The sequence below is a fragment of the Hermetia illucens genome, chromosome 2 (genome assembly GCF_905115235.1).
Source record: "Hermetia illucens chromosome 2, iHerIll2.2.curated.20191125, whole genome shotgun sequence".
Classification (NCBI taxonomy): Eukaryota; Metazoa; Arthropoda; class Insecta; order Diptera; family Stratiomyidae; genus Hermetia; species Hermetia illucens.
The window spans coordinates 131623281-131640755 of record NC_051850.1 but is presented as its reverse complement, the minus strand read 5'-3'; the positions used below and the strand labels follow the sequence as shown (position 1 = coordinate 131640755).

The 17475-nt window shown below is 43.7% G+C and overlaps 1 protein-coding gene across 1 annotated transcript in view; it reads right to left on the bottom strand.

Annotated features, from left to right (window-relative positions):
* LOC119648562 (serum response factor homolog A-like) overlaps window positions 1-16700 on the bottom strand; it is a 48965-nt gene extending 32265 nt beyond the window's left edge. Inside the window, exon 1 of the mRNA XM_038050332.1 lies at window positions 16383-16700. Within this exon, the coding sequence (XP_037906260.1) occupies window positions 16383-16700 (318 nt within the window). The remainder of the gene's footprint in view (window positions 1-16382) is intronic.
* Between the last annotated feature and the right edge of the window lie 775 nt (window positions 16701-17475).

The window sequence follows — 17475 nt, the reverse complement described above, 5'->3', positions numbered from 1 at the left end:
TAGTAATGGAACGGAAAAATGCTGCGTACCGGACAATACTCTCAAACAGAGTGGGCAAATGCAGTGCCTCATCAACCAATCCAGTGGAGAAGTGACTTCACAGGCAGAAAAAGGTAGTCTGCGAGAACCAAGAGATCTGCAAACTCGAAAAGTACATGGAGCAACGCACAGGGTGTGGAAGTTTTGCCAAACAGTCAGCAGGATGAAGCTTTATACACCTCGATACTTATCCAGCCGAGGCAAAGAGGGAAATCCGATTCTCGAATGGGTATTGAGTATTTTGATGAATTGCTCCACAACCAAAATATCAGCAAGTTGGAGGTACTACCAACTAAAGACGACGGACAAATGCTGCCACCACCAATCATAGAAAAAACAATCCGAGCAATCCATCGGCTAAAAAACCCATAAATCCCAAGGAGCATCTAATGGAATTAGAGCGGAATTGGTTAAGTATGGAGGCAACCGACTACACCAAGCTTTTCATCAACTTATATTTGTGGAGCAGCGGATCAAGATCTGGACATTGGCAACGAGGTATTATCGGTCTCATACATTAAAAAGGAGATATCACGCAGTGCAGCAATTATAGAGGTATCATGTTTCTGAGTACAATCTATAAGATAGTGGAGAATATCTTATAGGCCTACTAGGCCTGATACCCCCATACGCCCTTCCGGTCCAAGGAGGCTTCTCTACAAGTAAATCAGCACAAATCTTATTTTCTCTCTATGGCAAGCGATGGAAAAACTGTTGGAATGTGAGAATCAGTTACACCATCGTTTCGTCTACATTAAGGCCGCTTATGATAAGCGTAGTCAGGGTAAAACCATACAGGTTATGAGAGAATTTAGCATCCTAACGAAACTGATAAGACTGACTGGGCTGACCCTAACCAATGTGCGAGACCAGATAAAAGTAGCTGGATCACTCTCGGGACTATTCATCATCAACGACGGTCTAAGACAAGGGGATGCACTGTCATGCGTTCTTTTTAACGTAGTCTTGGCAAAAGTTGATCCGCGATGCAGATTTTAATGCAAGAGGTACCAGCCTCTTCAATTCCACCCAACTAATGGCTGATGCTGACGGTATTGACATTATGGGAAGAACAAGACGAGATGTGGAAAGAGACTGCAATTGATCTTCGACTGTCAAGTAAGAACCATGAGGGTAGGAAATTACAATTTTGAGACTATCGATAATTTTTCCTATCTAGGGTTGGAAATCGCAACCGATAACAACTACGACGACGAAATGCCCGCATGGTCGTTAGCACCCAACTGAGCCTATTTCGGCTTTCAAAAACTGTTTCGCTCGAAACTTTTCACCATAGGGTCAAAGCTCTTACTGTACAGGAAAATGATCTTGCCAGAGACCTGGGTTATTGGCAAGAAAAATTTCGAGCACTTGGTCGCGTTAAAGAGAAGAATTCTCTGAAGAATTTTTGACCTCCTACATGTGGATGGACGATTCCGTAGCCTGCATCCCGACGAAATCTATGAGCGATACCATGACCGTCTGGTTGTGGATAAAATCCAGCTCAAAAGTTTTCAGTGGGCGGGCCACTTAATCCATATGGGTGAGGATGATGCAACCCGGAAAGTCTATAAGGCAACATTTATGATAGAAAAAAAGACGGTGCAGACCTTGCTTTTGATGGAGCAATGGCGTAGGCCAGGACGTCTGATAGTTATTGTGCCGTTGATGATAATGATGGAACCCTGGATCTGCATCCATTTGATCATGGACTGGATCAATTTAAAAGAAACGTCCTCCGTATCTTGTTCTCCATAAATTCCTTGTTGAAGTGAAAGCAGGACGTCTGAACGTGCCGTCAAGTCAGCCACAAACACTTGCCAATTAGGTTCAATCGCGCTGATCCCAAGACAGATGTAAGGCAGCATCTAATTATTATAGATGCCTCTACCGTCAGCTTTCTTTGATTCTTTCAAAATACTTTAGTTCTAAGCCGAGAAGAGGTGAACAATGTCGCATTAAGTGAATTCGGAGTTAAGACCCCAATCCGTATACATATGGACCATAAAAATGACTTGTTCTCACTCATGTTTTGTATGTAATCCGAGCCTTTCTGCGTTCACTTACATATTTCCATTTTCTTCAATGTATGCACCTGCTTATAACAACTAACCACTTCGAATATGAAATTTCCCAATATTCCTACAAATCTCGTCAAAAAGAACTAAAATCCCTATAAGTGCAAAGGACTCTCTTGGGAAAAAAGAACATACGTGAACGATTTTCTACAATATCAGAAGCAACATTCAGGACGGTTCGATAAAAGCGAGAGCAAAAATCAAGCAGAAAACTGCCTCTCATAGTATTTGCTTAGGATCCTTCCACTTGAAACACAATACCGAGCCGAAGCTGTGTGAGCTGCGGAAAATCAGATCCTATACAATTGCGTTCAGAGGCTCAATGATACGCCAAGATGTCGTCTCCATTAATAAGTTACGCCTGGAGCATTTTCACATTAAATCGCTCCAAATATCCTGCCAGCAGACTGTATCCTTTTTTCGAATATCACAAATTGGCTGACAAATTCAATTTATGGGCTTTTGGTACTTTGCACCAGAGACTGTGTGGCAGCGAATTAGAAATTTTCTGGTCTTAAAACCGAATCAATTAAGGTAAAACTGTTAAAGCCAGTCTAATCAAGATAAATGGCGAACAACTAGTTATGCCGCTGAGAAATGCAAACGAGAGGATTTCTTATTCAAGATACGCAATTAGCTTGGATGAGCTGCATGGGATGCTATTTGGCTTAGGTGAAGTGAAGTCCTCATGTCTGTCCTTCGGCAAAATTGGGTATTGGCTTGTCTGAATTAGGATAAGCCAAGGCTTGTCTGGTATGATTTATTATTTGGGAATATATGCATTTCTTTAGCTTTGTGATAAGTCTGCATTATTGGCTTGTACTATGCATCCACATGATAGCATTTACATTTTCAAGTAATGTTTACTCTTCCTTGTAAACAACAGTGGCACTAACTTAAGAAGCCATTCTGACAATGATTCTTTAATTCGGAATAGTGCACTTAGGATGAAATCACTTTAATTCATATTTTCAGAGAGTTATCAACTTTCTCTCACAGTCTCTAAAACCCTGGCATTTCCTATTAACGGAGCGGCCTACAACTTCATTGCAAAAGAACGTTGTATTAAATCTCTTCCTCTGTCGGAATAATTTCCAGACTTCAACCCTGATTAAGTCTTCACTGTTCAGAGTAAAAGATGTTCATAATTTTGTGCAAAAGTTCCTAACAGCATCCCTAATCGATGGAGGAAACCGCTGAAATTTTAAACAAGGGCGAATGCTACAATTATGAAGTTAAAATAGGTGTCATTAAAATTCTGCCCCGATTGCCAATAGCGCCCGGCAAATGATTTCACGGCCAACGATCATAATGGTGAACTTGAAATGCAAATAGGGTAGCTCAGCAGAGGGCGTAAGTTGGCAGAAATAAATTAAATTATGCTAATTGCAATCCTTCCCGTTAAGCTCCTTGTTCGAAAAGAATCTGCACCCATTATCGAAATACATCATAGATAAAAATATCTTTAATAAGAAGATGACTTTCTTGTGATTTACCGACAAATTAAATTGGAGAGGATACGGGCAACTGAGGAAAATGAAAGTCTTTCAAATTGCTGGAGGTTACTTAATTAAATCAACGATTTGCAAATTCCAGAAGCGAATTTAGTTGAACAGAATTATTAGTTAATTAAATTACTTAAGAAAATGATATTATGGAACATTGATTCTGGGAAAAATTTTAAACCCTTAGGTGGACAATGCATTAAGATTGAAAATAGTTCGTCAACTATAAGGTCCCAATCCATGCGCAATGGACGTTTTTTCTCCATCGAATATTGTCAAATGAACGGTCTCCATTACTGCTTTCCAAAGCTAGCCGCAGTCCTGACATTTGTTGCGAACGGGGGAGGAGTGTGGGGGCTTGAAATTCGACATTTCTTTCACGAAGCTATTCTTAGAAGCTACTCATTATGTGGCATACCGATATCTGCTCAAATGAAGTTAACAGTAGTATGTAACTACGATTTTCGGTAATTAATTTTAAACCGCCTTAAGTTCATTTTAAAATCATGAAATTTTGCATAAATATACCATAATCTTACTGAGTTTTGCGGAAATCGCACTTGCTGAAATTTGGGACTTTGAGTGTCAGTATTATATTAAACTGAATAGGCAGACACAATATGCGCGTATAGATTAGAGCTAAGTACAAATGGGATGAATGTCCGCTCAAATAATTTTATATAATAAATAAAATAACCTTTTATACCCTGTGGTGGAGTTCATTTTCATGTTTAGTAGAGCTATAAAGACACTTTCCCCATTAAGTGTGCAGCGTACTGAGAATAACGCATTCGTAGACTTTCTGAAATTTCTGATTGTAGCCTGTATGGTACAGGTTTCAATCCACCTGTGTAGGGATTTCAAAGCTCAGAAAAAAAACAAATAAGAGAAAAGCATTGTTTTTACCTAGTCAAACCACCTACTTGTTTTATTTGGAAAAAAAGGCTTTTTTAAAATCTGGGGATTTTTTTCTGGGTAGGGTAGGTGAATGCATTTACGCACACGATGTTGAACTCCCGGTCCGGTAGGTCGTCGGACTACCAACTCAAATCCTCCTTATCGTCAGAGAGCTATCCTGGAACCGTTCGTCACATTACTTCGAGCTAGTCCCCGAGCTCTCCCGACTTGTGGAGCCTTCAAATCAGGGAATTCTTTTCACCTACGGGAGCGAAGTGGAGGAAGCGAGCTATCAGTTCAAAGAACCACCAGCCATCCGGTTCCTCCACCGGTGGAGCTCTATCTTCTTAGCAGCAAGAAGGACCCGAATGTAATGGGCAACACGGCTCCATCTGTCAGCACTCCTCAGCATCTCCTCATCATCGACAATGTTGTCTGGAGAGAGATCCCCTGTGTTTAAATAGAGCTGCTGGCGAATCCCATCCCGCCTTCCACAAGAAAAAAAAAGTGTGGTAGGCGTCGTCCACAACTCTATTGCAAAACATATAATCCGGAGATCGCGCCTTTCCTTAAAAATTGGGTAAGGAAATAGTCAGTCTCACGATGCTTCCGATTCAGCCACGCACCTAAGTTGCCGATGAGCTGCGCAGTCCATCTGCTTCTAGTTTCGTTATGCTAAGAGAGCTGCCACTTGTCTCCCTTGGCTCATGTCCCTTGCGCTTGTATATGGCTTGACGCTCCTTAGCAAGAAAGGCAACGGGGGTGACTCCCACGATCACCAACCTGGCCGGCTCAGAGACAGTGCGGTACGCAGACGCCACCCGCAAAGCTCACCGTCTCTGTAATTGCGCGAGACATTTAAGATATACCTTCTTGTCAAGAGTGTCAGCCCATACCTCTGCGCCGTAGAGCAGGGCAGACTGCATTGAACTCATCTGGAGACGTCGCCTACTAGACGAAGGACCCCCAAAGTTTTGCCATTAACCTACTTGACATCAAAACTAGAGCTGCAGCCTTGTTCGCTGCTGCTTTGATTTGCTCGAAAAACCTCATCTTTGAGTCAAGAGTCAACCCGAGGTACTTTACCGCTGGTTTTATTATCGAGTCGTCGAACCAAATGGACCCTGGGTCGGAATTCTCTTTTTAGTCAGGATGACAACTTCAGTTTTTCCAGTGCAAGGTTGAAACCATGGGTAGTCAACCATCCGCATACCCATCGCATCAATATGCGGAGTCTGTTCGATAGTGCGTCCAGCAACAAGCGCCGCGACATCATCTGCATAGCCGACCAGGCGCGACTGTTCTGGCATGTCGAGTTTAAGTAGACTATCATAGGTAGCGTTCTAAAGGTCCGGCCCTAGGATGAATCCCTATGCTACCCCCGACGTGACCTCCATCCTCCTTTGACGCTCTAGTGTTTCATAGAGCAGGGAGCGGTTCCTCAGATAGTTCCTCAATATCCGTTCGGAACTTGGAAAGTATTGTCTAGTGTGCCTAGAATGTCTTTCCATCTTACGGAATTAAAGGCGTTTCTGACGTTAAGCGTTACCAGGAGCACCACCCTTCGAGTTCGGCGGTTATGTGCCTCCGCTCGTCGAACAGCATCCACAACTTGCATGATAGCATCAACTGTGGATCTCCCTGCTCTAAAACCGAACTGCCGGGGAGATAAATCTTCGGCAGCGCGTATCGTTCCAGCGAGTCTACTTTTGATGAGCTTTTCGAGCACTTTCCCAACAGTGCCAAGCATACATAGTGGGCGGTATGAAGACGGCAATTCGGGATCGCCAACGAGCAGGGAAAGTGGCCCCTTTCAGGCAAGTGTTGAATGCGCCGTGCAGAGGTGGCCGGTGTTGGAATACCAGTTTGTATACCTCTGCTGGAATACCATCGGATCCTGGCGAATTCTTGCTTTTCATAGAGGACTGCCTGTTCCACCTCTTTTATAGAGAAAAGTGGACAGTCCTCTCCGCTCTCCACGAAGACGTCATCATCCCATACGGGGTGAGCCGGGAAGAGTGCCCTTACAATGGGGTCCACCTGCTCGGCCTTAAGTGAACAGGGTTTCCACAGAGCCCCCATTTTTCGGGTTACCAGCTTGTAACCGACTCCCCACGGGTCCTCATGTTGTGTTAAGCGGCGGAGTCTGGGACACTCCTTCTGGAGCTCTGAGATTTCCACTCTCCACGAATAAATGGAAGGGTTGCCACGTCTCGATGGCCTCCTGGGCATGAAGGCTTCGCAGCGGTCGTCATCAGGTTCATAACTCAATTTACGACAGTGTCAGCTGCGGCGCCACCGCCCCAGGAGTACCCTCCAGCGCGGCCCCACCTGTTCAAAGTGTTACGACAAACCTCCCGGTGTTCACTTTCGCGACGTTCCATGGGGGGTTCCGGGGTGGCGCACACCGAGAGTTTGTATCCACCACTTCAAAGGCAATGTATTGGTGGTCGCTTGCCGAGAGGTTTTCCAGAAGTCGCCATCTGTCCACCAAAGACACCAGTGACTCTGACGCGAAGGTTATGTCTGGAATGCTTCCCTCGCAACCCGGGCGTCACGAACCTAGATGGTAGTATGAGTAGCAAATCAGCTTTGGTCTTTGCAACTCCGGTGCATATTGATTTGTAGGATGCGAATCATGTTGACCGCGTTCTAGTTCTTTCCAATTGTGCTCTGAAAACTGGACACCTGCCCCGAGCCCGCAGTGTGCGCAATGTTCTCAGCAGTTACGCCATGGTCCCTGCATAGCAGCAGCTTTTCATTGTAGGTGATCGCTGTATGGCCTGCCTGAACGCATTTACGGAACGTTGTCCTTCTGTCAGGTCCCCGACAGGTTGCAGATGTGTGCCCATAATCCAAACATCTGTGACATTTGGTTGGGGCGGCTCGGATTCGTATCCAAAACACTACCCAACCAATTCTTATTTTTCCGCTGCTTAGAAGCTTCCTTGTGGATTGCACGGCAACGAGCAGCGAGTTTTTGGCCTCGGGAGTTCGCAGGAGTAGTGCCAATCCGGCATTGGTAACCTCCGGACATTCGCGTTTGATGGCCTCTTCTACCTCGCTCTTTTCTGTGAGACAGTCAAGATCTCGGATCTCCAGAGAACACGTGGGTTCCAGGCTGGAAACCAAAGCTTTTTCTCCCAGAAGCCCTTGACTGCTTCACAGAAAGTATTTATTTTCTTCGGGCCTAGTTCGACTAGGACTCCACCACCCTTAGTTTCACAAATGGAAGACGTTATCTTTGGGTTTAATCTTGTAACGGATTTCACTAAGGACTTCCACAAAAGTCTTGTCTTCCGTCGGCTTAATAAGCAGAGCTGGCGGTCTAGTCCTCTTTCGTCTCCCTGGGGATGCCATCCATCGTTATCCTGTTGAGTTTCAAGATATGTTGGGAAAAAATGATACTTGGCAGTTTGTTGTCGTAGCTAACTTATGCCTCTAGCACCTAACTCCCATCAGTTTATCGTTTAGTCAGTTTAGGCGTGCTCCCTCCATCAGATCGCGGTTCATCTGTCTCAGGATTGTGACAAAGTGGCGTGTTGAATTCCGAAACCCGCAGAAAACGTTCACCTCAATCGACCTCAAATTAGTCGTCATACATCAACGACCTTGGTTTTTTGTGCTGGGTATCCTTCCCTTAACCATTTTTGTCGACAGGTGGGCGTATTCCCCCCACCTACCCGACCTATGCATGAACATACTCATGTACGCAAAACCTCTAAATGCGTACTAGTGCATGTTCGAACACCATCGGGATTTCCCTTATCCGCACGAAGGGACGCGTCTGATAAGAGATCTGGCAGCTCTGCATAAGCGATTTACTGTCTGCCTCTGTCCATTACACGCATTTTTCTCGGAAGCGGTTATAGCGATCGACACCAAATTTGGTAGAAATGTGGGAACTGTGAACGCTCACGCATACAATGAGTTACATCTTTCCACGTGGAATTTAAGGGTGATTCTCCATAAATGCAAATGCGAGCTGTACATTTTTCTTCACCGATCAATTAATTGTAAGGTCTCAATTAGTACTTAGCCTGTCTTAGTTTTGACATTTGTTGGAAAGGTGGGGAATGCGGGGGTCGAAAGTGATCATTTCTTTAAAGGACCCATTCCCAGAAACTACCTTACCGAAAAATCTGAAAAAAACAAGAGGTTGCCACTATATGGTGCCTAGCTTCCAAAATACCATTCATACCGAAATCTGTTCTAATAAAGTTAATAATATATTACTATAATTTTTAGCAATTGACTGCAAAACCCCACCTTAAGTTCATCCTAGAATCATGAAATTTTGCAGTAATACAGGCTATAACATAAAGCAACATTCTACCAGGTTTGTTGGAAACCTAGTCTTAACAGAGTTATAATAGGTCACTTCACTTCACAGCAATTTCAAGACTTTGAATGTCAGTATCACACGAAAGTGAATACTCTCACATATTATATGCATATATATTACGTGCTACGAACTAGTGAAACAAATGTTCACTCAAATACACAAAGGCAAAGGAGCAAAATCTGTTAAAAGAAAACCGCCGAGGTTAAGCGTATGTAAAATTCGCTGAAGAAAATATCATTTTGAATGACTGGGGTATTTAAAGGATCAGACGCCACTTGTCCCCGAAGCATTAGCAAAACAGCGCCTGATCAGTTACTTCTGCCCTTTTAACATTAGCAAAAAGGGCAATCAGTAACTCACCTAAAGAAATTATTCAAATTATAGCGACACTTTAAGACTCTCTTTCGCATTCTATATGAGCTGAGCATACTTAGGTTATTCCGGCATATTATGCAAGTATAGCTTGATTTAAGAATTAAGGATCCACAAGGCGAAACAGACAAACTATCCATCTTCGCATCCTCGAGAATGCCTTTTGGCTATCTCTGCGATAGCATTCATCGCAAAGTCCTTTTACAAAAAACCACTTCATTTAAAAATAAAAGTTATAAGAGTAAATTCATTTTATCTTAATAAGGAGCGGACAATGCCTGGAAATACGAGTAACCAAAGGCCACTACCAGCAAAAGTAAACCAGCAAGAAGAAAGTAAAAGAAATGGAGAAAATTATATCTTCCCTATTAGTCCGGTCTTTTGCTGACGGAAAAGTAAAAGAAACATGAAACAGAAAAAAGTTTTTCTTTAAACTAGACTTGATGTCCAGGAAGAGAAGGAGAACAAACTTTTTCCCATCTTTTGGTTTTGTAATTAATTACGGAAAGTTTTCTTAAAATGAAATGGAAGCCACAATAAAAAATAAATTATAAAGAGAAAAAGTTAGAAGTTGCGAAAGTTTTGATAGATTTTTAAACTAAATGATATGTGTTGTCGTTTCTTGAAAGGAATTGATGGCTGAAATCGGGTGGTGCTTGCAAGCCCCACTTGCAAAATGGGATCGTGAGAGGAGAAATGGTGCTGAAAGAAACATCAAGGGCTTTGGAGGACGAAACGGAGGAGAATCCGGTTCCAGTCCCTTAAGAGTTACTTTTAATTTCAATGCACCGAATACTAATCCTCCGCATAGTTGGTCACATTGCCTTCATAATTAATACCGCACACATTTGCTCAATTTTACTTCCTTTAAATCGATTAATTCACATGAATAAAAATATTTGTGTGCTTTTCATTATTACAATGCTATGTATTACGATCAATGTAGACAATTAGGTGGCCGGCCGCAGCCAAGGCAGAATTCAGTTTGTTAAACTTAACTTAATACACTCAAAGTTTTTCCTACCTGTCGCAAGCGGCGACTAGAAACGAGAGAAATTTGTGGGCTAGCAATCTACACATTTTAGAACCTTATTGTACCCGAAATGTTAACAACCCCTCAGATAGGAACTGACCTCACGGCTACTACCTTTGGCTATCAAAAACGGACTATGATCGATGCTCCTCGACAACGGCAGCGAAGGTCCTTACAGTGCTCACTTTCTCCAACTTGAGCACGAACGATATGCGCGAGGTAAGATATTGGGACTTTGAAGAGCACTCCTCTCTCCTTTATACTCTGGAAAGTCGGTTTCTGACAGACTTCTAACTGTAAGATTCCGGTCCAAGTTAAGGAGCATCATAATTGTAACATGCTAGACACCAACGGATAATATTGTGTAGAATGCTTTCTACGAGTAACTACACGAAGTCTAGGGGAGGCTTCCCAAAGGTGATATTGTGATTGTGATGGGTGACCTGAATCCCAAGATGGGCTTTGACAATACTTTGCTCGGGCATGAAATAGGGAAACACGGTCTTGGCGACCGTAATAATAATGGTGATAGGTTTATAATTTCCACCGACTCGTCATTGATGGCACATTGTTCCAGCAAAGAGCCTGCTATAAGGTCAGTCGCGTTTCAACTAACCTATACCGTAGCAATCAGATTGACCGCTCTGTGTAACGAGACAGGCACAGATATCTCACTCGAAAGGGATCACCGCTACGTTCGCTTGTGTGGTGCGTCCGCCACTTCTCGCAGGGTCGGAGAGCTGCGACCACCCACGTTTTCAACATTTTCAACTTGACTGATTGAGCTGTTAGTCGACTGTGGCTGATCAGACGGCAGATTCACTGAATAACCCACCGGAGAATATCGGTGTTCATTTGACTACCACCAAACACGTTGTTTTTCGGATGCTACGCAGGTCGACGGCCACTTCCTAGAGGTTCGTCATGAGGTCTAACTGACTTCGAAATCGTGGAAGCAGATCGGTAAAGCTCTATTCAACCATTGCGAGCAATGGCGTGGTGTGACACGATCGAACTGCCACATCGAGCGAAATCTCGAGAAATTCAGGGTAGTGTGAAAAAAAGGGCTGGTCATGAAAGCGGGAAATGTTGGAGAACGCAATGATCAATTGTATACCCCATCACGAAAGAAATTGCATGTGGTCATCAATCCTTCGAAGGTCCTGTGAAGGATGTTAACGTCGAACTGCTCATCTACGATGACAAGAAGCTGAAGGGGTGCAAAGATGATTTCTCGGCGGTTGCTAATCTTATTACATCCGGTGAAGTTCTGCCTCTTGAGGATGAAATAGCCAGTCATCATAATATACGGATAGCCACAGTTCTTCAAAGCAGAAGAAAATCATTTAGGCTAACAATACACTCAAACGGAGTAAAGCTGCTGGCGGGGGCGATCGTTAAGATTCCAAAAAAGGCACCTGTTTTAGACGTGACAATTCAACGGGTATATGCGCGCTCCGTGCCCAAAAATAATACCTAAAATAATCTTGAAACGCATCAAAGAACATGCCAAAAGCTTTATCCACAGAAAGCACGCGCTCCGGATTGTTCTACATTGACCTCATCAAAACCATGCCGATTTGAAACAGTGGTTTGGGAGGTATGGTACGGTAAATAAGTAAAATTCTACACTTTTATGCTATAAGAACTACTCAATGGAACTTATATTAAGACTATAAGCACACGAGTTTAACTTTATTATAAAAATGATAACAGGATCGGGATTTTACAGAGTGTGAGAATAATAGCGAGATATCAAATTAGTAACTTGGCGCGCTCGACGAACTGATGTGCTCGATCTCGGTGTAGTAGTAAAACTGAACTCATATTAAGTTTAAGTTTAAGTTTTTTATTGATGATAGTGTCTTACTCTAATACATGATAGATTAATTCTAGCTTACTATTAAGCTTAACTAACTTAACTTTATTTCAATGGGTGGCTATTACAATTGTTTGGCCTACCCGACCTTCTGTGTAATTTATTACTTTAATTGCATTAATTTTAATACATAAATCTTAACATTTCTTTTGTACTAAACTGAACTATTTAAAGACTGCGCTTGCACTAAAAACGCCAGAAGGCATCGCTTACTTACTTAAAATACTTAAAACTAACTAAGTCTAAACTTAATCTAACTTAATCTAACAATAAATACTTAACCTACTATATACAATAGCACATTACATATCTTGTGCTTAGCCTCGATGTACCCCTACCAGGCAGGGAGAATCATATAGGGAAAGGATGGCGGGTTTAAGAGCTTCGCTCACTATTTGGCAGGGCCTTAGATAGTTGGCCAATGGGAAGGTGCTACCCTGTTGGTAGAGTTGCCGGATTAGTGGATTTGGATGGTTCTCCGTTCTTTCGAAGAACCGTTCCACCAAGTTGAGAACGAATTCTCGAAGAGGTTGTACCTTGGCGCGCCGATATACCTCGGCGTTTTTTCCAACCTTCTTGGTTTTCCAATTATAGGAAAGACCAGTGCAGTATCTTAATATCCGGCGTTCGAATGCCTCACATTTGGACATGGTTCGGGTGGAGCAAGTGATCCACGTGGGCGCTCCATAGCAGATAATGGGTCTGATCAGGGTCTTGTAGAGAGTCAGTTTGGCCTTGGTGCTGAGTCCTACCTTCTTTCGAAGAAGAAAGTAGATCCTACTGAATGCACCGCGTGCCTTACCGATAGCGAGCTCAAGATGTGGCTTGAACTTAAGGAGTTCGTGAAGTTTAACTCCTAAGTACTTGATGGTCTGGGAATTGCTCACTATAGTGTTTCCGATCTTCATTTTCAAGCGTGTAGCTTTTCTATGGATTCCTCTAGAACCTAGGTATCTAGCTTTCCTCCGGAAGGTGCAGAATTGCGTTTTGGCCTCATTAATCTTAATGCCCCATGCCAGGTAATATTTGCCAAGGTCTTTCAAATACCTCTCGACCGCTTTGGCTGCCCTGTTGAGGTGGAGGCTTGAAGCGAAGATGAGTGTATCATCGGCATATTGAATGAGTTCGGTGCCGGTCTCAGGAGTTGGGACGTCAGCCGTGAAGATATTATAAAAGGTGGGTCCAGAAATGGATCCTTGCGGTACTCCCGATGTTACCGACAAGAGATCGGAGAATTCATTCCCCACACTGACGTAGAAATACCTATCTTCGAAGAAGCTTAGTGCAATTCTAATGATCGGAATTGGGAACTCAAGATCTATCAGTTTGTAGATTAGTCCGTTTACCCATACGGAGTCAAAGGCCTTTTCTAAGTCTAATGCACATGCTACGGTCGGTTTATTATTGACGTTAAGTCTTGCTACGACGGTGTCGTGAAGGTAGCTAAGTGCATGTTGAGTTCCGTGCTTGCTGCGGAACCCGAACTGATGGTTCGGTATAATCTCTTTGAGGTTGCAATATTGGACTAGCCCGATTGTCCATGCTCTCTCAAAGAGTTTGCCTAAATTGGATAATAATGAAACGGGTCTAAAGTTGTTAGGCTCAGTAGAGAAGCCTTTTTTCCGGATCGCAATTATTTTAGCTACTTTCCAGGTGGTGGGAAAATAGCCATTATTTATGCAGTTATTAAATACTGCCAGCAAAAATTTGATGGAGACTCGGGGAAGTTGCCTAATTACGTAATTAGGAATTTCGTCAGGTCAGGCTGATTTTTTACCGTTTAGGTTTGAGGTCAAGGCGGTGAGTTGTGATAAACTCAGAAATTGTTGCGAATCCGTTGGTTTTACCGAGGAGTTTGTTTGGGAGAATGTTACTAATCTATTTGAATGCCTAGAGACAAAGTCGGCGATAGTTGTTTCAACCATCGACACTATTGCCGGGTTACTTTGAGGCGGAGGGGTATTGAGCTGAGACTCAAATGATTCCGCAAGGACTTGCGCCTTTCTGGCGTCTCCGCAGATTGGTTCCTTGTTCCTGGTAAGAACGAAATTACGGGACTTATTTTTCCCCGCTAGCCTATTTATATGTTGAAACATATCTGGCCCGGGTTTAATATCTGCGAGATTACGGGTTAATTCTTTATTGCGAAATTGCGCCACCATTTCCCGGATAATTGTACTCAGGCAATTAATCCGAGAGAGCAATGCTTTGTATTCAGCATTAACTTTATTTCCATTTTTATGGAAGTTGCGCTTGAGGTTCCTGCGCCAAATCTGTCTGACCTTCATATGTAGCATGATATCATGCGGGAGTTTGTTGTATACAAACTCATCGACTTTGATAAGCCTGGTATTTCTGCGTGTAGCAGTATTGATGGCGTCCGTGGCCAAAATGATTGCTTCGTCGATTTCTTTGTCCGACAGATTGCGGTCTGTAGCGAGTTTCTTCAAGTTCAGCCTTGGTGCTAAATCTGACTTGAATTTGTCCCAATCAGTGTGGGCGAATGACCTGATGGTTATCTTAACTCGCTTCTGCAGTTGTGAAGTTGAGGCCATTTTGAGTTCAACTGCAAAATGGTCGGACATACCTGGCAAGGTTTTACAGGAAGTTACCTGAGAACTTTGCTTGGTTTCATCAGACAGCAGGAAAAAGTCAATGATGGATTGACTAGCGGGTCTTGTCGGCGAATCCGGCGAGACCACCTCAAGGTTGGCTGGCGTGAAAGGGTCGTGGATCCAGTTATACAGGGTTTTCCCATTTAAATTTTCTGCCTTATCGCCCCAGGATTTGTGCCGTGAGTTAAAGTCGCCACCGAAGATAAGATATTTTGATTTTAACTGGAGATCGCCCAAGACTTTTAAGTCATGGCCCAGTTGCTCACTTGGGGAATTGTATTTGAAATAAACGGAAACTACCAAAATCCGTTTATTATCGGTAGTTTTAACTATTGCCGCTGCAGCGGAACAGACTAGTAAGCCCTCGATGACGACTTCTTCAAAATGGTAGTCTTTTTTGACTAGAAGGGCAGCGCCCGTGTTGCTGTTATGCCGAATAGTGGTATATCCGGTGAAATTGACATTATGTCTGTGGTTTAGGTGGGTCTCCGAAACGCAGAATATGTCTGCTTTCAGAGTATCAACCAACGCTTGGGCAGTGGCACGTTGGGCGTGTGAGACCAGGGACGCGGAGTTAAATGTGACTATATTTAACTCCATAAGTTCATGAGTAGTTGGATTGCGGCAATCTGCCGCTGCTCATTTGTTTGGGCGGAAGCGAGGCTTTCGACCAAGTTCTTGAAGGCCAGTTTGTTGCCTTGTGGAGCTTGAGGTGCAGCTCTAGGAAGAGTATTCCTAGCTGCTTGGGCGTATGATACACCTGGCCGGGACAAGCTTTGTGACATCTGTGTCACTGTTTGCTTGGTCCTCGCCGTTTCTGCATTTTTTCGCGCCCTGCCAGCTTCCCTTCTGGCAACCATATCTTTGTATGCCGGGCATCCGCGGTAGTTGGCAGGATGTCCGGTCTGGCCGCAATTGCAGCAATGCGGCACCTCCGCCGATGGTGTGGGGCATTCCCCGCGAACGTGTTTTTTTGCGCACTTCACGCACCTGTGCACAATGGAGCAGTTAGGGGCAATGTGCCCGAAGTTCTGGCAGTTGTAGCACTGCACTTCTTCAATTGGCTTGACTTTCTCAAGCGAAATCTTCTGGTGAAATATATACTTAATTTTTAATACTTCACTGAGCTCTTGGGAGGGCTCGAAGGTGGCTATGAAAAGTCCCGATTGAGACCTCATCGGGAGTGCCGGGTTCTGGCTGTGCAGAAGCTTATCTGCACGCGTAATTAGATTGGCCACAGTTTTCACTTTTAATTGCGGGTAATCTTCATTGATTTCCCGCAATATGTCTGCTGGGTCTGTCTCCCTGTGGAGACCGCGAATAACCAGCGACTTTGTTCTAAGGGTCGGTGGGGTGCTGGTGGTGGCGTGAAGCCCTTTCTCTCTTATGAGAGCGAAAATTGCAGCATGGTCTTCTACCGTCTCGGCGAAGATGAGGGTCTTGTCAGCCCTCGTGTTCTTCAGGGTTGCTTTCAACCCTTTCTCTTTAATAAGTCGTAGGAACTGCGGTACATTTAGCCTGTACCCAGTTATCGGGGGAATTTTGGGTTTCTTAGGGGTGGCTGCTTGGGGAGAGGATTTTGGGGTGGTTGGTGGGGCACTAACAACGGTGGCACTAACCTTAGTCCTATTTGCTGACTTCTTTTTTCGGACGACGAAGTTGAAGGGGTCTCCTTCCTCCTCCTCTATGATGACCTCCGGGCACATGCCGTCATCTTCTTCATTTTGCTGTTCCTGTCGTTGCTGCTGCTGCTGCTGTTGTCGCTGCTGCTTCCTCTGCTCCTGCTGTTGTTGCCGCTGCTGTACGATTAACTGCTGCTGTTGCTCCTGCTGATGTTGGACCGGCTGCTTCGCGGCCATGTTGGCTGCTTTTAACTCGGCCATCTGCTGCTGCAGCTCCTTGATAAATGCCAACTGGCACTCCAACTGTTGGGCCATGTCGGCCTTTTCGTGCTCTAGCTCTGCTATTCTCATAAGGAGGCTCGAGTTCCCCTCCATCGTTGTAGGGCCCGTTGTTCCCTCTTCCTCGGACGAAATTTCGTCCGGCAGAATCAATTTCGTTCTCTTGGCGGACATTCTGTCCCCAAGTCCGTCCTGCGTGGTTGTTGCACTTCCTCTGGTATTTTACTGAAATGATAAAATGACACTGGTAATTTTGTTGACTGAGAATACAGTATCTCAATAATATTGAGATGCACTGTATTAATGATAACGGAACGATACTTCCTTGAGTATCTGCTTCTCACTCCAATTTCAATGATTCGCTGTTCGTCTTTCTCTGTTCCCACTGCACTACTAATTTCACCACTACTAATTTCACCACTCACTTTGTTTCCTTCTCTACCACACATCTGCTCGCTTCGATAGCTCGGAGCGAACTCTCAACTCATATTAACATTTCTAAGTCCCTTTATACAGTTTAATTTCATGTGTATTGTAAGTGTCTGTTATTCATGGATGCTGATGCATGTGTTTGGAGAAAAATGTAAAATAAGAACCCGGTGTATAATATTGTTTAAATATGTCTCGAGCAAGTTACACAATAGATTAGAAAGTGTATGCATATGTGGTATGAGGAAGCTCGATAAAAATAAAATGATTGCTTTTGAGAAACCAGTCTATGAATAAATATGGCGATAATTAGATTTATTTTTTGGTGTGTACAGTGTTCGTATTTTATGTTTAATGTAGTTTTGATACATTTTATTTGTTG